Source organism: Taudactylus pleione, unplaced genomic scaffold, assembly GCF_031769625.1.
Source record: "Taudactylus pleione unplaced genomic scaffold, aTauple2 ptg000336l, whole genome shotgun sequence".
In the NCBI taxonomy this organism is placed as follows: Eukaryota; Metazoa; Chordata; class Amphibia; order Anura; family Myobatrachidae; genus Taudactylus; species Taudactylus pleione.
The window spans coordinates 4630223-4655515 of NW_028284737.1; the positions used below are offsets into that span (position 1 = coordinate 4630223).

Here is a 25293-nt window from a genome sequence, read left to right on the forward strand (position 1 = left end):
AAAGGTTTAAAAAGCTTTAAGATATAAGATTCAAGTATGCACATTTACTATAATTGCTGTGAAATAAAGATTATTTGGTAACTAAGGTTTTATACATGATAAGTAAGCCGTGATTGGTATTGTACTGATGCGTACTCTTTCAACAGTATTCCGGTACCATCGGTGTGGAGATCGCATCATGCATTCTCAACTTATGTACCACAGAGACTTCAAGCAACAATATGTACATAATATGAACAACTGTTAGGATGTTGCATGAGGCAGGAAACCAGAGACCCCCAGTTGTTAGAGGCTGGGTTGTGTCTATTTGAATCAACAGTTAAATGCCCTTTAACATATGCCCTCTCCTTTAGGACCAATGGTATTAGCAACAAACTTCTCTATTGTGTTGTTTATTTCTGGGGGGTATAAATATGTGTGCTCTGACCCTGGGTTCCTAGTCTTTGTGCTGAATGCTGATTGACGAGGGGTTTCTTGCTGATGCCTAAAATCTGGACCAGAGAGCGCTGCGTATGTATAATTGTACTTGGGTCTGTATAATCTCTTTGCGCTAAGATTATATGAGGATCATAGCGTGTAACTGCTGTACTTTTACTTGAATAATACTTTGTGCTTTGGAACCACATGTTCTAGGTCTGGAGTCTTTTTTTACTGGATGACTGCGTACGCAAATTAGCGTCATCCTTAGAGGTTTATAGGAAGGATATTAGAAGGTATAGGCAGGGGTATATAGAGGTTCAAAGGCAGAATCCTTAACACTTCATACATGACTGCCAGTCAAATACTCCATAGCACGTAAACTAGTTGGTTAAAAAGTGACTGCCAGTTACTCTGAAATTTAATGTAAGAAATGTTCGGTATACACAATGGGGCTGACTCTGAGATAGACACAGCCATCCTCATTAGTACTGGGTCTTACAACAGCCCCGTGCTGGGTACAAAAAACTCAGGAGAAACAGACGTCCCATGTCTGACTGCATACTACAATCAAGCAAGGAAATTGGCCCGGCACAACCACGATGGAAAGGGTGCTCAGACGACAGACGGATCAATCCATAACCACTAGTGATCTCTGTCTGCACGTGGATAACTGATCCAGTGCACGAGCAGAAGCCAATTTCTGTCTTCATTCTGCGACTTGCGTGTGACTTAGAATCAGCCCCAATGGTGGCTGCTAAAGTTTAGGCTAAAGTAATATTCATAAGGATGCAACCTAACAATACATAGGAATATCATCACAGAGGTGCTGGTATCACTTGAATTACTCAACTGTGAAGGTTGGCACAAGGCAAGGTGGACAACAGATGGCGAAACCTAACCATGAGGTCTATTCAGGGCCGGATTAACGGGAGGGCGACAAGGGCGGTCGTCCCGGGGCCCCCACACTTAAAGGGCCCCCACAATACCTGGATCCCGGAGTACAGCATTTCACTGCCTCCTGTCTTGACATTAACTGGCTGGCTGTTCCCGACGCTCCTCCTGTTCCTGCTTCTCCCTGCGGGGCTAGAATAACAACAGCCGACTGCACGCTGCTGTAAGTAAACCACCTGACCCGCTCAGCATTCAAGTCACTCCCGACTTGAATGCTGAGCGGGTCAGGTGGTTTACTCTTACCCCAGGACCAGTGCTCTGGGTGGCTGTACGGCCCCTCATACCAGCCGCGGCGGTTACTGAGCCCTGGTGCTGGAGCCTTCAGTCACTGCACCTTCTTGATTTCCGCAGCTGCTGCTCCTGGCTCCCGAGTAATTGCCACTGGACAGAACTCCGCTCTCTGTGCTGTGGCTGCCCTCCTAATCTCCACCCCTGTAGCTTCCCTACACCACAACTAGATCCCTCTCTACCACCGACAGACTGGTCACAAAAGCAACTTGTGAGTAAAATTTCCTGTGGGAGCCTATATTGTATATGTATTTTTTCCTGTGGGTGCCTATATGGATATATGTTTTTTTCCTGTGGGTGCCTATATGTATGTGTATTTTCCTGTGGGTGCCTATATGTATATGTGTTTTATCTGTGGGTGCCTATATGTATATATGTTTTTTTCCTGTGGGAGCCTATATGTATATGTGTTTTTCCTGTGGGTGCCTATATGTATATATGTTTTTTTCCTGTGGGAGCCTATATGTATATGTGTTTTTCCTGTGGGTGCCTATATGTATATGTGTTTTTTCCTATGGGTGCCTATATGTATATGTTTTTTTCCTGTGGGAGCCTATATGTATATGTGTTTTTTCCTGTGGGAGCCTATATGTATATGTGATTTTTCCTGTGGGAGCCTATATGAATATGTGTTTTTTCCTGTGAGTGCCTATATGTATATGTGTTTTTCCTGTGGGTGCCTATATGTATATGTGTTTTTCCTGTGGGAGCCTATATGTTGTTTTTTTTTCCTGTGGGAGCCTATATGGATATGTGTTTTTTTCCTGTGGGAGCCTATATGTATATGTGTTTTTTCCTGTGGGAGCCTATATGTATATGTGTTTTTTCCTGTGGGAGCCTATATGTATATGTGATTCTTCCTGTGGGAGCCTATATGTATATGTATTTTTCCTGTGGGAGCCTATATGTGTTTTTTCCTATGGGTGCCTATATGTATATGTTTTTTTCCTGTGGGTGCCTATATGTATATGTGTTTTTCCTGTGGGTGCCTATATGTATATGTGTTTTTCCTGTGGGTGCCTATATGTATATGCTTTTTTCCTGTAGGTGCCTATATGTATATGTTTTTTTCCTGTAGGTGCTTATATGTCCTGTGAGTGTATGTGTTTTTTTTTCTGTGAAGACCATGGGCCCCATTTAACAACAAGCACCCGCTAAAGGAGTTATGTCATCTTTCCAGTATTTAATAAACAGCTGTATGCTTATCTTATCACTGTTTGTCAGTGTACCACACCACTGCATGTATTTTATATATATATATACATAAAAACACAGTCTCTAGCGCAAATATTCCTTGTAGTTTCCTTTTTCAATAATAGTGTCCAGCCAATGTTTTAATCAAACAGATGATATTGATCCGTGCAGCTCACCTCCTTTGGCTCACCTCCTGAGCCATATGTCTATATGGAAACAAAAAATAGGGAGCGCACCATCGTGAAACACATTGAAACATATAATTTATTAAAAGTCACTGAGAACACTTACAATGTATTCAATTTTCATGAGCGTATCAAATAAAGCTCTCACAGAGCCGCAAAGTTGTACAGCATCAGCTCAGAACAAGCGTCGCGGCTGACAAAACGGGAACTTCTCCCTCTCCTTCACACCGGCTGGACATGCAGAAAATCACAGGTATTGCTTCTCCAAATCCCCAAACGCGTTTCGTCACATCAATGGACTTCCCACTGACGAAGTCCATTGACGTGAGAGCTTTATTTGATACGCTCATGAAAATTGAATACATTCTAAGTGTTCTCAGTGACTTTTAATAAATTATATGTTTCAATGTGTTTCACGATGGTGCGCTCCCTATTTTTTGTTTCCATATATATATATATATATATATATATATATAATGGGGTCCCCACAAGTTTGTTGCCCAAGGGCCCCCCACAGACCTTAATCCGGCCCTGGGTCTATTCATGAGGTTTTGCATAAATTAATTGCTACTTTTCACTATATATCGCATCAGTTTGATGCAATATATGGCTTGGCTAAGTAGCAATTCATGTATACTTACCCTTCAGGCGAAGCGATCCAGTGTCCAGGGCACCGTCGATCCTGTGTTCATCTGCGGCCCTCTGCCAAGCGTGGAGCTGGCAGCCAGGTCCGTTCAGCGCATGTGTCGGCATTACAGTTCAAGAGAGGCTGCAGGGCTGCGGAGATATAAAGGGGCGGGGCTAGAACGAGTGCTAGCTGACAGACAAGTAATTAACTTTCCTATACTTTTCGCATTGTAGTACAGATTACGACATCCTGAGATGGTGAATCTGTACACAGTAGTGAAACGGAAAGCTGAGCTTTCTGTTCTTTTATGAATCGCATTCACCATACAAACATATGGTGATGTGATTCAGCCACGGAGTGAGGGTGCGGCTGGGGAAGTCAGGAACTTCTCCATGGAAAGCCGCTATGTGAATAGCACTGCAAAACATATATAAATAGACCCCCCATGCAGGGGTTAAAGTGGGCAGGAACGGGGTGGAACTGAATTCCGTCACCTCTAATGGTAGGTGGAACTAGTTCCACCTCCACCAAGTCCCTGCACAGAAGTCCCACAGACAGAGAGCCACTCTCTGTCTGCCTAGGGAGTCTCAATTTCTTCAGAGGTCCCTTATGTCAGAGAAACCAGCATCTATGTAAGAAAAGAATCAAGCGAAGGCAATACATAGGGGTTGCAAAAAAACATTGGGCATCCAAGTGACATAGACTAGTTTGTGGGGACCCCATAAAAAAACTCAGAGGCACGGCAGAAAAATAACACTGATGATATAGTGCCTAGCCGGCCCCCAGCCATTCACTTTACAGTCTCCTATGCACAACAGTGTGTGTGTGTTTGTGTGAAGAACAGTTTTCATACTTATTTTGGCCTGTGAGACTAGCGTGGCGGGAAGGTGGGGGGGGGGGTAGGCGGCGGGAGAGATGAGTTACACCACTGCTCCAGAACCATTTTAAGCCCTGCCCCCATGTATGTACAATATCAGTCACAGATGTGTTTGCTGATATAAGGGAGCTAATGCATCCGCACGCTTGGCATCATATCCGTCACCATTTCAGCCGTCACCATTACCTGCACCAGCCTTATCCTTGGTGTAAAAAATCGGTTTGAAAACAGGAGTAATTCTGAGTGCGCACAACTAACGGCCAACAATTCTGGTGACACGCCCTCACTGAGCTTAGACCACATGCGTACGCCTGTTACCAAACAGATTTGCGTATGATTCCGCATTGCCCGTAGTTGTGCACACTCAACTCTGGAACATATGCAGTGAGAAAACCCACATCATCCGTCCACAAAACAGAGTTGCGTTGAACTATGTATCAGCCCCAGGGGGTCTCGTTAATCTAGACTGTAATTAACTGATCAACAATTCAATCAGAAACAGCCGCCTGTTCAAGGGGCAGCCCCTCGTTTCATTACTTCTTTTGACATTACTTCACTTTTTGCTTCATAGCTAAAATGTTAAACTTCAAACTTCCACGCTTGTGGAATAAGGAAAAAATAATGTCTGGCTTTATATAAAAATAACTAGAAACATACAGTATTGCTATATGTTACTTATATTCCCTTCCTTAATATGAGTCTGAGGTTCCATACTGCGTTTCCACAGCACCAATTCATTCTGGGTTTTGGCACTGCCCTGGTAAATTTGGGTGTGCAAAAAAAAAATATATGTCTCTTTCTTTTCTATGGGTACTACTTTTATTTCCAGTAATTCCTTACTTACCCCTAGTGGAGGTGCTGGGGTTATTCAATACTATGCTTTGGTACTTTCATGTCTACCAGTTTCTAATATATATTATATTATTATTATATTATACTGCGATGTTGTGTCATTATCCCAGTGATGTAATTTGATGTTACCACATCTCTGTATTATCTGCTGTCTTTTCTGCTCAATAGTATTAAGGTGCGTAATCGTACAGTCGTTTCAGTCTGTGATGTGCCTATACTGAATGATCAGTCGTTCAGTGTAGGCACATCAATCATCCCCGAACATGGTCGGGCGAGCACATCGCTGGTCGTTTTTTACATTAAACTGCCCGATTTGCAAACGATTAACAAGCGATTGAACGATAACGATGTCGTTATCGTTCAATCGGCCAGTTTAATCATGTATTTTGTTATGTTTGTTTCTGAAAACTAATAAAAACTACTCAATTAACAAAAAAAAAGAGTTGGGTGTGCATGTTCAGCTGGAAATGCGCACAGTGGACAGAGGGCCTGATTCAGACCCGCTTGCAAGCAGGTCGATGATGGGCTCTGCGCATGCGCAGCAGCCGCAGTGTGTGTGCGCAAGCCCCGGAGCAAGAGAGAAATTCTCTCGCTCCGTGGCTCAATACAAAAAGGGTGGTTGTCGATGTTGATCGACAGCTCGCCCGTTTTGTAGGCGTGGCGGGGGGGGTTTCACAAACGGAGGCGTTCCCAAGCAAACGCCTGCCATTTGTGGGCGGCCCCACTGACATCACCAGTGATGTCAGTGGGAGAGCTTCCGGCTCTATTAGAGCCGGAAGCTCTCTGGGGCTTGCGGCCACGATACCCTAACACAAGGGTCTCGTCGCAAGCCCGATGTTCGCAATGGTCTTGACCATCGCGACCATCATCCTGGCCACTTGCATTAGCTGTGGGTGGTCAAAGAAAACTGTTTCTGGCCGCGCAAAGAAAACAAAAGCCCAGATTCAGAGCGAGCGCTCTTTCGGAGCGTCCGTCTCTGAATCAGGGCCAAAGTACAAACATCACTTCAAAGACAAGACTACAACACTTTAGGCCGACCTAAATTAAGCATGACACTTAATCATGAGTGTCACAAGTGTCACTTGTGTTTGGTGGAATTCTTTGTATGTGAAGATAAGTTTGAAATTGATTCTACATTGAAGACAAAGTCAGGGGAGCAATTGGCAGAGAGGGACTGATGGGTAAGGAAAAGGAATCGGCAAGCAGAGCTCAGGATAGGCTCAAGGGGACAAATTGGAAAATCAGTAGACTGGTGAGAAGTAGATTACAGAGGTCTACCTGAGAGATAACAGCTTTAATGAGAGTCTCAATGGCTACCAGGGTGAGCAATGTCCTGATCCTAGAAATGTTCCAAAAGTGGAAACAGTAGGACTGGGACAGGGACTGAAGAAAGTGAGGTATTGTCCACAAAGATGGGGAGTGAGAATGTTAGGCTTGGTGGAGGTGAAGATGATGATGGGCTGGTGAGTTGCAGAGATTCAGGAAACAGTGGGAAATCCAAGATTATATGACTGACAGACAGCAGAGACATAGGAGAGATGAGGGGAAGAGAAGTAAATTTGGGTGTCAGTGGTGTTCAGGTGAGATTGAAGGCTGAAGGAGCTGAGAAACTCACCCAGAGAAGAGGTGTAGAGGGAGAAGACAAGAGGCAAAAGGACAGAGCTTAAGGGATGCCAACAGAAATGGTGAGAGGATGGTAGGAAGAGGCAGGTGTGGAGACAGAGAAGGAGTGATTAGACAAGCAGAAGGAGAAATAGCACTTAACTGTGAACCTGGACAAACTACATTGCAATGCAAGGGGTACATACATTATTTTTGCATGTTGGGTAAATACTGGCTGCTTTTGCATGTAGCTCACAAATACTGCACAGCTTTATTATTACTCTACAATTTAGATGTCAGTTTTGACACACCCCTTCCAAATTGAAATTACTCTGCACATTTTAAATCTGCCCCACCTGCAGTGCAGCATGGTTTCACCAAGATGATCAGTTGAGTGAGATATCTCACTCTAGTCCCAAAGCTGAATCAGGCCCTGTGTCCCATGAACCAGTGAAGTGGAGACTATGAATGAGGAGGGTGCACAGTGGTGTCAAATACAGCTGTGAAGCTTCAAATGGTGTATGCACTGCAGGAAATGTACTTATGTAGTAGATCACCCTTAGCAACAGACATGGTAGTACATGTGTTTGTTTTATAAGAGGATGACAATCAGTGAAACCATAAAACACACAGCCGATTGGCACAGATGATTCCAGGCCATGACAAAGGACCCAGATGGTCTAAGACAGTGGTTCTCAAACTCCGTCCTCAGGACCCCACAAATGTCACATTTTCCAGGTCACTCAGCAGGTGCACAGGTGTATTCATTACTCACTGACACATTTTAAAAGATCAATAGATGGAGCTAATTATTTCACTTGTGATTCTGTGAGGAGACCTAGAAAACATGCACTGTTTGGGGTCCTGAGGACCGAGCTTGAGAACCTGTGGTCTAAATACAATGATTTACAGTGCGGTATTAGAAGACTATTGATACAAGGATGCCTCGCCCAGACCATTATCGTGGCTGGTAATCACAGTAGAAAGCTCGGCAGAGGCATGAGAATCACCAGTATTTGTGCTGCCAACACTAACATGTCTGTCTATGCATGGCATTTGTCAGTCACATTACAGGCGGACAATGTGAGCTCCCCAATGGTTGGCTGCCATGGTGCTAGTGGCATCACAGAGGTATGATACTGCTCACATTCTCCTGCATCTCTTTGATAATGGGACTTATACAGAATAAAAAAAAGAAAGAAATAAACACTTGAATAACATGTCTCATACCAGAGCAAATACAAATCTCACCCTTATCATGTGACTCCTATATTACGATAGGCTGCCAGTCAGTCCTATAGAGCTCTGGGAGTCAATGTCAACAACCATCTGACACAAGTCTCATAAATCAACAGATAAATCAATCCTTCAAATTACAGAGCCTAGCCATTGCTGTTTATTGTAGCCATTATCTTAAATGCGCATCTAAAGAACAGAGGGCCTGATTCAGCAAGGATCGCAGTTGCTTATTCGCACGCAATCGACCGACTGTTGCGTACTGCGCATGCATCGCAGTGCGCAAGCTAGCTACAGCGATCGGGACTGCAATCGCAGAGGCTACGTAGACCCATGGCAGAGTGATTGACAGGAAGTGCAGTTTGTGGGTGGTGACGAGGGGTGGTCGGGGGAACGCAGACGTGCCAGTTCGTTGGGACGGCGTTGCAGGGGCGTGCATAAATTAGCCATTACGATACCATATGCAGCCTGAGGCCTCATAGCGTGCGCTGAAGTAAGCAATTCCTGAGTGAGGTCTGACCTGAGTATGGGTCTGAAGTTACCGATTATTTCGCTATGTTGCCAAGGTATATGGATGTGATTATAGGGGAAGTGGGCATCTTTATGTTAGGCTGCGATCGCAATGCGAATGCAAACATTTGCATATCACCGCTGATATAAGCAACTGCGCTGCGTGCGTGTAAGCAGAATAGCGATCCTTGCTGAATCAGACCCAGAGATATAATATAAGAATATACGACAGACTGAATGTTTTCTGGTCTGTCACGTTTACCTGTGGAAAATATGAATACGGTGTTGTCCCAAAGTCCTTTCTGCTTCAACGCAGCGGTTACATTTCCCACAGCCTCATCCAGGACAGACACCATCCCAGCATACAGCCGTCTGTCCTTGTTCTTGATGAACCCGTAAGGTTCTACGTACTCCTCAGGGACTTGTAGAGGAGAATGCACCGCTTGAAAAGCCAGATAAAGAAACAAAGGCTGCAAGACAAGCAAGAGGATCGCTGAGCACCAAACCACACAAAATAAATTTATATTATACGGCATAATGTACATAATGTAACGTCTACTGTAAATTATAAAGATGCTAGAAGCTTCCATTGCAAGGCATTGCATTGAAAAATTACTTCTAATATGTATAATCTATAGTAGGAAGAACACAATTCATTGTAGTACATAATGAAGGAGAGTACTGTAATGTGTGTGTCGGACATAACTGGAATTATCATATAAATGTACTAAAGAGCGTAAGAGTATGACCTAGTTTTGACTAGCATTATTAGGGTAGTAAGCTAGAGACATACAGGACTAGTAATTAAGCTCTGGTGATAAGGCTGGTCTTTATTTGTGCAACAATATGTGGATAAAGCGCTGGTATACACAATAGTGGATGATTAAGTGTATTCAATTCATTCAACCCACCTGTGATAAACTAAACAACACTTGCCCAAGGATAATGGGCGTCAGCTTTAAGTCAATAATTAAGAGTTAATGGTGTTAAATTACCAAAGAATTATGGGAAAATACGATGTAGTGGCTCCCTGCATAGACTTCTATGGGGAATTCTCACCATAGAAGTCTACGGGAGACACAGGCTGACCGCATTCAGCCAATCAGGGAGCTGCTCCGACGGAGATGCTCCCTGATTGGCTGGTGGCCCCTTCACTGACGGGGCACAGGTGTGCGCCGGTCATTTACGCGGAGCAAAGGTATGTGTACACACATAGAAATAGCTCCCCTGCCTGATGGCGGGACTTGGAGTAAATTATCAACAGAGTTTTGCCAATCCGCCGAAGAAAAATGTCTGATAACAAAGCCCACATAGTGTTGGGCCAATACAAATGCCACCGGATACGACAGAATCACAGGATTTTTTCCTGAAACAATAACTAGACAGCCAACCCCCACTACTCCCCCGGCCCCCCATATATTAAAAGGATGTACTGCCCGGCCATCCTGAAATTCAGGATTCAGCATGAACGGGAGATATAGTGATTTGTGAATTTAAATTATATTTATGTCGTAAAGTATGTGCCATGGTTTTCTAACCGGCCAGAGTAACGGATTTTCTTTAATATGGGTTGGGATCTTGTCATGAAAATAAAAAAAGAAATAAGATCTTTTGGGATTAGAAATTCTCTTTCCAAACTTGTGTTTGTGTAATTTTCCTGGTTGTGTAACCAATCTTTAAGATAACGTAGAGTGGCTGCCTCAGAATACCATTGGACATTGGGGAAGTTTATGCCTCCATTTTCCTTAGATTGTTGTAGTTTAATCAATCCTATTCTCAGCCTTTTACCCTGCTAAATAAAACATCTAAATAAATAAGGAATATAGGGCCTGATTCAGACCCACTCGCGAGCGGCTGTCCACTCGCAAGTGGGTCGATGTTATGCACTGAGCATGCGCACGACGGAGGGAGCTCCGTCGTGCGCATGCGCCAGACGCGACGAGCGAAGGAAAGTCCTTCGCTCGTTGTGTCCGATCAAAGGGGGCGTGCTGTCAATGTTGATTGACAGCACGCCCCCTTTGGTGGGCGTGCCGGGGGCGTGCCTCCCTGACGGGGGCGTTCCCACGGGAACGCCTCCCGTCAGAAGCCGGCCCACTGACATCACTAGTGATGTCAGTGGGAGTGATTTTGGCTCTGATAGAGCCAAAATCACTCCGGAGCTTGCGGTTGAAAACCTCAACCGCAGGCTCCGGCTCGCAATTTCGATGGTCGCGATGGTCTCGACCATCGCGGCCATCAAAATGCACGCTCGTATAGCCTGTGGGTGGTGACCCACAGCTATACGAGCGTCCAGGAGGACGCTCCATGAAAATGGAGCCCGGCCCTCATTCAGAGCGTGCGCTCTGCTCAGAGCGTACGGCTCTGAATGAGGGCCATACTGTATAGCCTTAGGAGTAAGAGTGATAGGTAACACCTGTATAAGATACATAAGGCGTGGGAATGTGACCATTTTAATAAGGTTAGCTCTGCCCGTGTACGATATAAGGAGATTTTTCCAGCTATCCAATTCTGCCATCATTTCACGTATTACGCATTTATAATTTAAAGAATAAAGAAGGTTAGGATTCCGAGGAATCGCAACACCCAAATAAGTAAAGCTATCAGTTCTCCACGTCAAGGGGATTGAGTGACTTCTGCTGAAGCTGCTGTTGTTAGTTCCTAAAGTGAGAGCAACAGACTTTTCCCAGTTTATTTGAAACCCTGATATCTCCCCAAACAATTTCAACAGGTGAAATATATGTGTTAAGAAGTCCGGGGAGGCCGTAACATATAGTAAAATGTCATCCGCAAAGGCGGTCAATTTAATTTCCCTAGAACCTTTTTGCAATACCTTTAAATAAAATATAATTTTGTAACAAATGCAATAAGGGGTCTAAGGATAATGCAATAAGGGGTCTAAGGCTATGGGTAAATTAAACAGGAGCAGAGAAAGAGGACACCCCTGGTGTGTACCTCTATGCATGGTAACAGATTCCCTACAATAACCATTAAGTAGGATTGAGGTTGTAGGGGACATGTAAATATATTTATCAAAATCTATAAAAACCGGATGAAAATTTTGGAAACCTAGGGCCAAATGTAATAGGTAGTCTGTTTTAATAACAGTACAAACTCGCGACATTGTATCATTGATGTAACCACAAGATTAACCTCTATTAATCTTGCGGCTATGATGTAGCGGTTCCCACCATAGACTTCAATGGGGATTTCTCACCATAGAAGTCTATGGGACACACAGGCTGGCCGCATTCAGCTAATCAGGGAGCTGCTCCGATGGAGATGCTCCCTGATTGGCTGGCGGCCCCTTCACTGACGGGGCACACGTGTGCCCCGGTCATTTACGCGGAGCAAAGGTATGTGTACACACATACCTTTGCTCAGTCCGGCATGGATCGGGTTTTTTGCATTTTTTTATTTTAACCCCTGGATTGCCTACTTGGACAAGTGGACGTGATCTACGCATAGGAGAGGTGAGTATGGATTTTTTTTTTTTCAGGTACACCCCTATGGATTACTTCAGATACTAGGCGAGTATGTGTGAGTGTGAATGTATGTTTTAATAAAATGTTACATTCACGGTGTATGTTTGTTTATTTACGTATTTCTTTAGTTGTGGAACTACAAGTGCCAGCGGGCCCGTAATGCCCCGCATGCTGGTATTTGTGGTTCTCCAAATACCAGCATGCAGGGAAGGCTTGCTGGTATTTGTGGTTCTACAACTAAAGACAATATGCAAACTTTATTTTTACACTGTACACTATTAACCCGGCACCCACCGCCCTAGGGTGCCGGGGATAACCCCAGGCTATCAGTCTAGGCCTGGGGTGCCCTGGAGAGGGGTACCCCTTTATTGGGGGGGTACCCAACTCCCCAGGGATCGCCGGCCTGGACTGACTAGCGGTCAGGGATAATGCTTTGGCCGGGGAAACCGGTGAAAGGTTTTCCCTGGCTGTGGCATTATCCCCCCGCTAGAAAGAGTTCGGTGCTGGTTCTGGAATTTTCAGGGGACCCCTACTCGTTTTGTCCCCTGATTTTCCAGAACCAGCTCAACAAAGCCCTGTGCTGGTTCTTAATATACAGGGGCCCCCTACGCATTTTGGCCTCTGTATTTTTAGAACCAGAACAGGCTTTATAAAGCCCCGGGCTAGTTATGCTTTTGGGGAGGTGTTTTTTTTTATTTAAAAACATTAAACATAAGTACACACAAAAACATGTACATATCTCATGGATATGTGCATGTTTCAGTGTTAATCTGACCTGCTCAGGATGTACTCGCTAGCCTGAAGCAGGTCTATTATTTGGGGACTTTTGGTAATCTTTTTTTTGCGAGTCTGAAACAGACACTCTATTACATTGGGGGAGTTGATTGTTTTCAATGTGAAAACATCTGGATGCGAGTTTGAGAATGGGGAGTTTTAGTAACTCTGAAAAATGCGAGTTTTAGTGAACAGACACCCTATTACATTGGAGAGTTGTGAAAAATTGCGAGTTTAGCACCAAACTCGCAATTTACCAAAACAGACTACCTATTACATTTGGCCCCTAGTGTTGAATACAAATGTGGCCAAAGAACTGTATCAAATGCTTTAACAGTGTCAAGACTTATAAGCATATTATGGGAACGGGAATTCTGATGTGATTCCAATACTGCTGCTATAGCCATTCTAACTCCTTTAACAGAATGTCTGCTATGTACAAAAATGAGAGATATGGTAAGAACTTATCTCTCTTTCTTCGAAGTCCACAGGGTTGACCATGGGGTATAGGTTGGGAACCAAATCCGGGCACCACGCAGCTAAAGCTTTCAGCTCCCAGGATGCACTGGGTCCACTCTCCCTATAACCCCGCTCCGAAGCCAGAGGCAGCTCAGTTTGTAAGTAGCCAAAGGTCGGAGGAGGAAAGAAAGAGAGAGAAAACTGGAACACTCAAGAACCATACTCACAGAGAAGGAGATGGGAAACTGGTGACCAGTAACATAGCCCATATGAAGCCAGGTGTGTCAGGGCGGGTGCTCTGTAGACCCTATGGACTTCGAAGAAAGAGAGATAACAAGGGTAAGTTCTTACCATATCTCTCATTTTCGTCTTGAGGGTCCATAGGGGGTCGAACTTGGGGATGTCCCAAAGCAGTCCTTGTAAGGGTGGGGACGCTCCTGTGCTGAGAGGAGAATCCGTCGCCCAAAGGAAGCATCCTGAGAGGTAAAGGAATCCAATGCATAGAACCTTAGAAAGGTCTGGACAGAAGACCACATGGCCACCTTGCAAGGCTGAACAGCCGAGGCGCCACAGCGAGCCTCCCATGAGGGGCCCACAGCCCGAGTAGAATTAGCATCAACAGAAACAAAGGCCTTCCTATGTGTAGGCCCCTGGAGATAGTCACACAAAGCCATCTAGCCAATGTTTGTTTACTGGCCGGCCATCCTTTCCTGTGAAATCCATAGAGCACAAATAAGGAGTCTGATTTCCGGAAGGAACTGGTACGGACCACGTAAATCCTGAGAGGCCGGACCACAGTCAATGAGGCCACACTAGCCGGGAAGACTGATGACTGAAATGTCGGTACAATAACTTCCAGAATAATATGGAACTTGTGAGTGCGACTCACAACCCTGTCTTGGTGAAATATCCAGAAGAGGGCGCCACATGAGAACGCTCCCAATTCCGACACTCTCCTGGCAGACGCAAATGCCATAAGAAAGAGAGTCTAAGCTATAAACCACATAAGGGCTATCAAAACTAGTGGTTCAAATGGAGGCCCCAAAGTACCACTGCCAAATCCCAAGAAGCCACTAGGGGGGATAAAGGGAGGTAGAATCCAGAAAACACCCTGAAAGAGGGTCTGGATACCCGGGAGTGGAGCAATTCCACATCCGAACTATACAGACAGTGCATAGACCCGCACCTTCAGGGAGGCCAGGTGGAGGGCTAGACCCAGGCCAGCTGGAAGGAATGAGAGAACTTCTGGAAATCCTAAACATCTGAGAATTGTAGCTACAGGTACGATACCATAAGAATTATGTTTGCCACATTCTGTGGTAGATCTCAGCAAAAGCTGGCTTACGCGCTCTAAACATCCTGATGATGACAGAGTCAGAGAATACTTAGGACCACAGTAGGGACGCTGTCAAAGACAAATGATCCAGGTCAAGGGAAAGGCAAGGACCCAGAGACAAAAAGTCGGGAGATTGAGGCAGCAGGAATGGAGTGTCGTTGGAGAGACTCTGAAAATCTAAGTACCAGTGACGTCTGGGTCAATCTGAAGCCACCAGCAGGACAGTACCTCGTCTCAATTGAACTTCCGAAGAACTCGATGAAGAAGGGAGACCGGAGGAAACAGATACACAAATTGGAAGGTCCACTTCACTGACAACGCGTCACCGAAGGTTGCTTCGGTATCTCTAGTTCTGGACCCTAACGCTGGCAGTGTGTGATAGAGTCAGGTGGCCATGAGGACCACCTCTTGGAGGCCCCCTCTGCTCACTAAGAGTTGAAACCTCTCTTGGAGAAAAGTCCAGTCCCTGGGATGCACGTCGTGACGTCTGAGGAAGTCCGCTTCCCAATGGATAACTCCCAGAATGGACACTGCAGAGATGGCCGGGAGGAGAAACTTGGTCTATGTCAGCATGTGTGACATTCCTGTCATTGCTGCCCAACTTCAAGGGTCTCCTAGATATAAGCCACTGTTGTGACATTGTCAGACTGAACCTTTACAGGTTTACCGTGAAGTATGTGTTAGGCCAGAGTGGGGGCCCTAAGACAGCTTGAAGTTCCAATAAGTTGACTGGCAGGGTTGAATCGACAGACGTCCAACTGCCCCGAAAAGAGTGCTGACCAGTCACTGCGCCCCAAAGACTGGCATCCGTTGTAAGGATTACTCAGTCCGGGATCCAAAAAGGGGCAACCTTTGGATAGATGAGATGGCCATAGCCACCTAGATAGAGACAGACGCACCTCCGGAGAGAGCATCATCGTCTGAACATTGATCTGATGGAGAAACCCGTTCCACCTGGAGAGGATCAGTTTTTGCAAAGCCCTAGAATGGAACTGAGCATATTCCACCCTTCCAAACGTAGACACCCTGGATTCCAGAACCCGCCTCACTGAGTGAAATGACACGCGTTGACTGTGTATACATCCGCGCACTCATAGTTGAAGAGTGGAGATCTTGTCTGACGTCAGAAGGATTCTCTGATTCAGAGATGAATCATACCCTGTGAGGGATTCAGGGAGGACTTTTTCCCCATTGATTAACCATTCGTGCTTGTGAAGGAAAGCAATGGTTAACTGGAAATGGCTTTGAAGTACCTTGGTGATCCTGCTAAGAGCAGGAGGCCATCCAGATACAGGAGCAGTCGGATACCCTGAACAGATGGGCTGTCATAAAAGCCATAACTCTGGTAAACCACGGTGGGGCTGTGGACAGTCCAAAGGGCAGAGCCTGAAAATTGGAAGTGGTGCTGTGGCACAGCAAACCTGAGATAATGCTGATGAGAGGGCTCTATAGGTACCTGTAGGTACGCGTTCTGAATATCCAGCGATACCATAAAGTCCCCAGGTTCCATAGCTCAGATGATAGAGCGTAGGGGTTCCCTTCTGAACCTAGGCACCTTTAGGAATTGGTTCAGGGATTGGAGATAGAGGAAAGGCCAATGAGGACCATTTGGCCTCTGAACCAGAAAGAAAGTAGAATAACCAGCCCCTCGCTGAGATAGTGGGGCTGGCATAATTACCCCTGCTTACCGCAAGGACTGTATAGCTTTCTGGATTTGTAAGGCCTTGTTCAGGTCTGAAGAAGGGCCTGTGTAGCAAAACATGTTGGGAGGCCGTCTGAGCAATGAGAGGGCGTACCCGTGAGAGACCCCATCTCTTACCCAAGCATCCGTGGTGACTTGACACCAGCACTGGGCGAACTGAAAAAGTCAGTATCTCACTCTGGGACCCCCAGATGAAGGCCTGTCCCATCAGACTGAAGGTTTATCCTCTGGTTTAGCAGCAGGGCGTCTGGAGTTCCAGGTCGGCTTGGTTCTAGGTATGCCGGCCCTCGTGGAGGCCGACAGCCTTGGAAAGAACTGGCCTTTAGGCTATCCTTGAGGACAAAAGGACTTAACAGATGTAGTCCGAGGCCTCGTAGTGGAAATAGCTGACGGTGGAAATGTCGTTTGTGATGCTGCCAACGTTGCTACAATCTTGTCAAGGTTAGGGCCAAACAAGATCTTCCCATTATAGGATAATCCATTTTAAGGCCTATCTTGGAGTCCACCTCTGTCTTCCAGGAGCGCAGCCTTAGGGTATGGCAGGCAGATACAGTCGCGGCCGAAACTCTGGAGGTTAGGAGACTGGCATCCAATGTTGTTACTCCAGCACAGGAAACTGCTACTTGAATGTGAGCAGCAAAAGACATCTGATCCCCAGAAACTTTTGAGGGAAAAAGGGCTACAAATGCATCAGCCCAGCATTAGCCACCGATGCGATAGCCATGGTTGGACGAGCAACAGCTCCTGAAATCGAGTATACCGATTTCAGGCAAAGCTACCACCTACTTATTTGTAGAATCCGTCAGGGCAGGGATGGGAGGCGTAGTAGCGCTCTTAATCAAACGAGTAACATAAGAATCCACTGCAGGAGGTGATTCCTATTACCTGCAATGACCCTCAGGGAATGGGTAACATGAGGCCAAACGCTTTTGTGATACCGATTATCGGGCGATCCACCCGCTGGTCAGAGAGGGGGAAAACAGCCGAAGACACTTTACAGCTTAAACTGAGGGTGATGTGATTTAGGTGCAGGTTCGGCAGCCTCTATAACTAGGATGGACCTGACCGCCAGCACCAAAGCAAGGATATTAATACTGGATTTAAGCTCCCCCTCATGTGAAAGGCATAGGAGTCAGATATATTATCCATTTCTCCCTAGGCTGACGATCTGTGTTAGACAGCAGTGCAGTCTAAGGAGACACCACTGGGCGTTTATTACGCCTACTTGGGTTTCCTAGAAATGACATCCACCCAGGGTGGCCGTTGTGGTAATCCCTGCAAGGGAAATGACAGACTGTTGTGGTACCTGAGGGAATTGCATGTACTGTGAAAAACCGTGGTAGGGTGCAACAGTCTGTGTCACAGGGGTAAACTGCAAGATACCCTGAGAGGGAAGGGTAGCATGTTGAGGTAACCCCAAGTGGGTTAAAACTATGGGGGCCGCCAGGCCCCCATAGTTCCGCAATGGAGTCCAGGATCTTGAGAAAAAAAACGCCCAGGGGGGGTCCTTTAAGAGGCCCGGCACATGATGGCACCTTATACATAACCCTTCCTGAGTCAATTCCTGCTTACTCACACCTGCAGCACATGAGTTGCAGGATAGCAAAAAATGGGTGCAGTATCTTGTTCCATTTCCTAGTCAGACATATCTGATTAACAAGTATTAAGTAGTGCTATACTGGTCCCGACTGGCGCTAGATATAGCTGCAGGGTTCCACTATCAGTGTATGCAACACACAGTTCCATCTAAAATATGGCAACGCTCAGCACGCAACAGTATGTGACCAACCTCACAAATATTGACAAGTATATATATGTGAGGTCTCAGAACCACCCTAAATACACCTGTATTAGGGCAGAAAGAAAAGGGATAGATATACACTGACAGGTGAGAGAAAAAGCACAGACAGTCAGCGCTAGCTATAATATATAATATACTGGCATACCTCCCAACATGACCCTCTCTAGGAGGGACACAATGCTCTTGTCCTGGACTTCCCTGGTAAGAGGTTGGGCTACAGCGCAGTTCAAAAGTCAAATAGAGGAGCCACACCAACTGCCATTTCACACGCTGCCAAACATCACTGGCTGGGACTCACTGGCAGTTAGTGTGACTCCCCTAAATGAATTTTGGACTGTACTGCAGCCCCCCCCTCTGGAGCTGCCACCAATCATAAATTACCAGGGAAGTCCAGGACCAGAGCACTGTGTCCCTCCTGGAGAGGATCATGTTGGGAGATATGCACATGCATAGTATGGGCCTGAATGTATCACAGACACACACAGCGTACAGATAATACACATCACTGCTGTGTGTAATGATTACATTTCTGCTCATCCCAAGTATGTGTATTGATTTACTGACATGTAGTCATCACATTGTATTTACTATTAACCCCCAATGCCCTGCCTGAGATACATGACAGTGCCCCCCTGCCAGGGCACCTAGTGATGTCATAGTGGCAGCTGATGATGTCACTATTGGAGGTGTGATGGGTATAATAAGGCAGCTGGTTGCTTCCTGTGTCATATCTGATATTGCTGGACTAGTGACAGTACAGATATTTCTCTTCTCATTTCTGAGTGGATACAATGATTTTACGATGAAGAAGGTGGGAAATAACCATCTTAAGGACCATCAAATGACTGTAAGTATCTCTTATAGAGCTGCCATGGACTCACTGTGTTACTGATGGGTAATGATAATAGGTCACTGCTATATGATTTCATATAAGTTCAGGGTAGAGATAGATACATTAGTTATAAATAATCCATTTTCTCTGTATTTATACTATTTATTATGGAGCATTAATTTGTGTTTTGCTTAGTAGCTTCCCAGACTTTCTAATTATTATGTAAGATTTCAAATTATGTAAAATAAAAGCAAAAATATTGTGAAATGCTGTTATACAAAGGGAAGTGTATCTATATCACTGTATTGCTTTGCTTTATATTAGTGGTTTTTGTCACTATGGGGAAAATTCCATTAGGTCTGAAAACCCGTTTTTGAGCGTAAAAGTCAATTTGAGTATTAAAAAAAATTGGCTTATTGATTAGCCGTCCAGTTATCGATCATTAATTCTGTATAGGTGTTAACGCAAGCATTTTTTAGGGACCCCTTAAGCAGGTGAATAGTTGAGGAAAACCCCTATTTTAAGGTTAAAATGTCGGGACTTGGTTCAGTACCCCTGGGACACCCTCCTTCACTGTTTGGAATTGTACAACTGGCTCCAACGGTAAAATAGTCCTTTATTTATTTATCTTCTCTTTCGGAACAGAATAGGCTGGTTTGGGAGATTACCTTGGTTTTAATAATCCTGCATTGTTCTTATGTATGTTTCATTATTTCACAGGTCGCTCTGCGCATCCGTCCATTTAATAGGACAGAAGCTAAGAGCAGCGCCCGATGCATTATACACCAGCTCAGGCCGCAGGTAGGAAAATGCTAATAACATTATTTTAGTTTAAACAACTGAATTAGTTTAACATTTAACAGTTAATTAATTATAAAATAGATTTTTTTTTTACCAATACATTATACTTAAATTTATTTTGTTTAATTAATTTTTCACTTTGTATAGATATCTATGTTTATAAATATGATAAAAAGAAAATGTTTTGCTTTGTGTTTCAGAGGTTGAACGCTATTCACAGTCCCCATATACCCATAAGCAATTCAGAGTAATAACCAGTGCCAGGTGTTACCTCTCTGTGCACAAGAAATTGGGAAGTCATGGGCTATGCAAATACTGGGCGTGCTGCAAAACACCATTGCAGGGCTACTAAGCTGCTCCTTATGGATGGCCATCGACCATTCATGATTCATAATCATCGATGGTTTTTGGCCGATGTTGAATGTTTTTCCCATCGAAGGGGGAGAACCAGATGGTCTCCCTCCATTGATGGAAGAACATAACCGAATAGTCATTTTTTTTTTTTCAAGGTGACGGGAAACTGACATCCACAAATCCACGCCCCCCGGTTCTGATTGGCCCATGGTCCAGTCAGTCATGGAATAGGGGTGACCATCGTTTGGTGAAGCCATCTATGTTCATCCATTGCATAGTTGATTACCATCGATGGCTACTTTATAATTTGCTATCGATGGTATCCATATCGATGGCCATCCCTACTGCTCCTCCCTCTTACTCACCAGTTGAATATGTTTGTCATATAGGGATGTGACCCCACAGACCAGTAGGAAGTGGTGATCTCTTTCATTATGGCTTCCTATTGGTCTGCTTGGTCATGCAGCAGATGCTTTTGCTATATCCTATGAAGTTAGTGTGAGGAGAAGATGTGTCTATGTTTATACTGCAGAGAGGTTGAATAACATCTTCCATCTCACCCTATCTGCCCAATCCAGGGCTCTCGGTTCAGTAGGGATATTTGTCATACACATATTTTATGGACAGTAACTTATGGCATTTCCCTTTAATAAAGAGGGTATGCTGAGATTTGTAGTTACACAATAGGGGGCAACCCACTTGAGGCACAATCCAATAAGTTATTATAATATGTCTCACAGTTGGAAAGACCCCCAGGCTTATGAGTTAGACCATTCTGTTTCTTAAGGGCCTAAGAACCAGTGACTAGAAGAGTTTATATAGATATCATCAAAATGTCCCTGGAAACTGCTGAGATGCTGATAAATATGACTCTATACTCCCAGATCACGTTCCCATTTGTGACTTTGCTTTTATCCATTACTATAAACAGGACTTAAGATCTTCTGGTCCAGCTGCAGAGTTGCTTGTAGGACCTAGTGACATATAATAAACATGTGTCTTCTCTTTCCTTACAGACAGTACTACTGCAGGACCCTGGCGAGGATCCTGATGACGTCCTGCGTTGCTGCAGGACCAGGGAAAGGACGTTCACCTTTAATGAGGTGTTTGATCAAGCAGCTACCCAGGTGATTGTAATTCGGAACTATTTACAAAAAATAATAAAAGTTAATAATATATATAATACAGTACTCAGGGACATCTTCTGAGACGAGGGTTCCTGGGTGCAGTCTCTGAACGGGTCCCCCTCCAAACCATTGTACGCAAGGTGTAGTCTCTGGTACTGTGCCAGAGCCTATTGTGCAGACATACTATATATCTCAGGGAAAATGGCGCCACAATGTAGATTTTTTTTGAGGCAGCTGTATGGTAGGTACATACAATGGGTGTATGGAGTGCGGTGTGGGCCCGCCTGGATGCAGGTGCCCATGTGCACCACACACCCTACACCCATTATACATATGGCAGTGCTGCTCATACTGCATCTTGTAAGGGAGTAAAATAGCGCATGAGAACAATTTATCATCATATGTGACTGTAGCATCAGCTATTAATGCTTGTACAGCTGTCATTTCTCCTTATTCAGTATAGGGCATATTTTTACATTATTTTCATGATTGCTTATGTATCATCAATAAATATGTCTCATTTTAGGAGCATGTCTATCGGTCCACAATGAAGAACCTAGTGGACGATATCATCTCGGGGTACAGTGTTGCTATATTTGCGTACGGCCCTACAGGTAATATTAATGTTCTTAATACATATGTCTAATTGTTTATATTGTATATGTAAAAGTAGTGAGCTGGTGAAATGAGTGGTGGTAAAACATGTGACCATCTGTATTGTTAGTAATTGTGAGCTAGTAGTTTCCTTACGGGCTGTGCAATTATCCAGGTGGTTCCAGAAAGTGAGGCGTTAGGCACATGGCACAATCCAGGTCTGAGCACTGAGGACCTCATTCAGAGCCGGTCGCACAGAGCGTGCGGTCGGTCTGAATGAGGGGAGGACGTCTTGAATTTTCAAGACGTCCTCCTTTGCGGTGGTAAGGCTGTGGGTTAACACCCACAGCATTACGACCGCCTAAGGTGATGGTCGCGATGGTCAAGACCATCGAGACCATCGGGGCTTACGACGAGACCCTAGGGTAGGGTCTCCCTTGTCGTAAGCCCCGGAGAGCTTTCGGCTCTGTCTGAGCCGGAAGCTCTCCACTGACATCACTAGTAATGTCAGTGGGGCCGCCCCCAAACGTTAGGCGTTCCCATGGGAACGCCCCCGTTTGGGCTGCCACCCCCCCGGCCCGCCTTCCAAACGGGGCGAGCTGTCCATCAACATCGACAGCTCGCCCCCTTTGGATCGAGACCCGCTACGACCGGCACTGTCGGTTGTAGCAGGTCTCACGCATGCGCACGACGGCGCCAGCGCAGTCATGCGCATGCTCTGTGGGGGGCCATCGACCCAGTCCGAGCGCATCGGCGCTAACGACCGGGTCTGAATGACCCCCTGAATCCTCAGTCTAGTGATAACAGATACAGGATAATAGATGAACATTTGAACTGAAAAAATCCAATAAGTCATAGCTCTTAAGGATAACTCTTCTATTGGGGAATGGTAATAGCATGAGAATGGTGACAAGTGTGCTAGTGCTGGTAAAATTGTATTGGATCACATAACTGTGTCACAATGTTGTTTTGTGAATAAAAAGCTCCCAAATGTACATATATTAGATTTTTATATAGCATCTTAATTGATGTTTACATTCCAATGGTTACATTGTCAGCTTGTGGTAGGCTGTGGTTACAGCTGCTTCTAACTCTCACTGACCAGGGAATAGATGCACCCATCACCAAATGTGGAGGCAGTGTTTTATGGGCAGAACAAATATACAATAGTGCACAGTCTACCCATTCACTAACAAGCGGTGACATCCCTGAGAGAGTGACCTTATGAGCAGCATCCTGATGAATATTGGTTTAGTCACATGATGTCTGTCACTGTTCATTACTGACATGACACATTGTATAATTACATATTTGCCATTCTTTCTTGTAATGTCAGTGAGTGTATGCCTAATACCTTTATATTTATCACAGGCACCGGGAAGACCTTTACTATGATGGGCAATGGCCATGAGCCCGGAGTGATATTTCGCACTCTGAAAGATCTATATAAGACCATCGAGGTGCAGAGAGGGCAGAATAAATTCTCTGTTTCATTGTCCTATGCTGAGGTAAATATGTGAGGAATATGTGACATATGTGATTATTATTATTAACATTATTATTATTGCTATTAACCTTTATTTATATGGATGCAGCATTTTATGGACAGATAGCATAGAGACAGAGATACGAGTAAGAAGAGAGGGGGAGAGGTCTGGGGAGGAGAGGTAGATCTGAGTATCATCAGCATAGAGATTATATTGGAGGCCAAAAGAGCTGATGAGCTCACCTAAAGGGAATTTATAGAGGGAGATTAGGAGGGGTCCAAGAACAGAACCTTGGGGGATACCTACTGTTAGTGGAATTGAGGGGGGGGTGTAGTCATGAGAGGAGACAGAGAAGGAGCAGTCAGAGGTAGGAGGACAGCCAGGAGAGGGCAGTGTCCAAGGGAGTGAAGGATTTGCAGGAGAGGAGGTTGGTCCTCAGTGTCAAAAGCAGCAGAGAAGTCGAGGAGCATGAAGCATGAGCAGAGAGTAATGGCCCTTGGACTTGGCAGCAAGGAGGTCATTACTGATTTTTGTCAGGGCAGTTTCAGTGGAGGGGAAAGTATGGAAGCCAGACTGAAATGGGTCACGCAGGGAGTAGGAGGAAATAAAGCTGGTAATGTGGTTGCAAACGATACACTCAAGGAATCTGCGGGCAAAAGGGAGGAGATAGATGGGTCGGTGGTTGGAGAGAGTGCTAGGATGAAAGGTAGGTTGTTTAATAATGGGGGTAATAAGGGCATGCTTGAGTGTAGAGTAGACAGTGCCAGATGAGAGGGAGAGATTGAGGAATTGCTAAAATGGGAACAGGCAGAAAGAGAGAGTATTTATAATAATGTTATTTTATCTGCAATCACTGTATCTGTGTATACTATATGGAACATGCCACTTAAGCATTTTTTAATTGTGTAAAAATAGGGTATTGCAACTTTATAATATACGAATAACACTATCAATCCACATCTCTACATCATCTCTGTGTATTGTGCGCTATACACACTTATTACACCTGACATACACCTGCAGCAAATGCTGTATTTCAGCTGGATGCATCTTGAGATGATTCTGGCCCAACAAATGCATGAAATAAGTTTTTTTATGTGTTCTCCTTATGTACATTCTATGCACATATGCAGCCAACTGTAAATGATCCCCCTCATATAATTACATGTAATAACATGTAATTGGTCATAACTAGCAATCACTAGGCCCGTAACAAAGTTTGAGGGGGCAACTGAGATCCCCTAATCTGCTTTATTGAGAATGTATGGGGACTGATGCAGAACTGAAAGCTAACATGAGCCCCATGTATTTCTACTTCAGGGTCCATAGGGGTCCACAGGGTGACCTTGGGGTATAGCTGGATCCTGGATCCTCGGGCACCACGGAGTTAAAGCTTTTAGCTGCTCCCAGGATGCACTTGGGTCCAACCTCCCCTATACCCCGCCCCCGAGCCACAGGCACCTCAGTTTTAGATGGTGCCCGGCCGGAGTCGGGTCACCCTGCGGGGGGGGCTGCAGGAGCGCTGGGCTGTCTGTACAGACGCCCACGCTGCCGCTCCTTCTCCCTGCTGGCGCCGCGACGCCAGCACTGAACTGGGGATCGCGGCGGGGGAAGCCAGAGTCTGTACTAGCCGGACTCTGGTTTCCCCCGGGACTGCTGCCGGAAGACGCCGGGGAGATCAGGTAAGCCGCGCACCGCTGATTAGCGGCGGTGCGCGGGTTCCTTTTAAATGCAGTCCCATGCCCCCGGTCTAGGGGACAGACCGGGGGCGCTAGCGGTGGCGGCGGGCCCCCCCTCCAGC

General features: G+C 45.3%; 1 protein-coding gene across 1 annotated transcript in view; it reads right to left on the bottom strand.

Annotated features, from left to right (window-relative positions):
- The window catches only part of ARSB (arylsulfatase B), a 218570-nt gene that overhangs the window by 152761 nt on the left and 40516 nt on the right, over window positions 1-25293 (bottom strand). The window contains exon 4 of the mRNA XM_088443912.1: window positions 9006-9213. Coding sequence (XP_088300038.1) covers window positions 9006-9213 — 208 coding nt within the window. The remainder of the gene's footprint in view (window positions 1-9005; window positions 9214-25293) is intronic.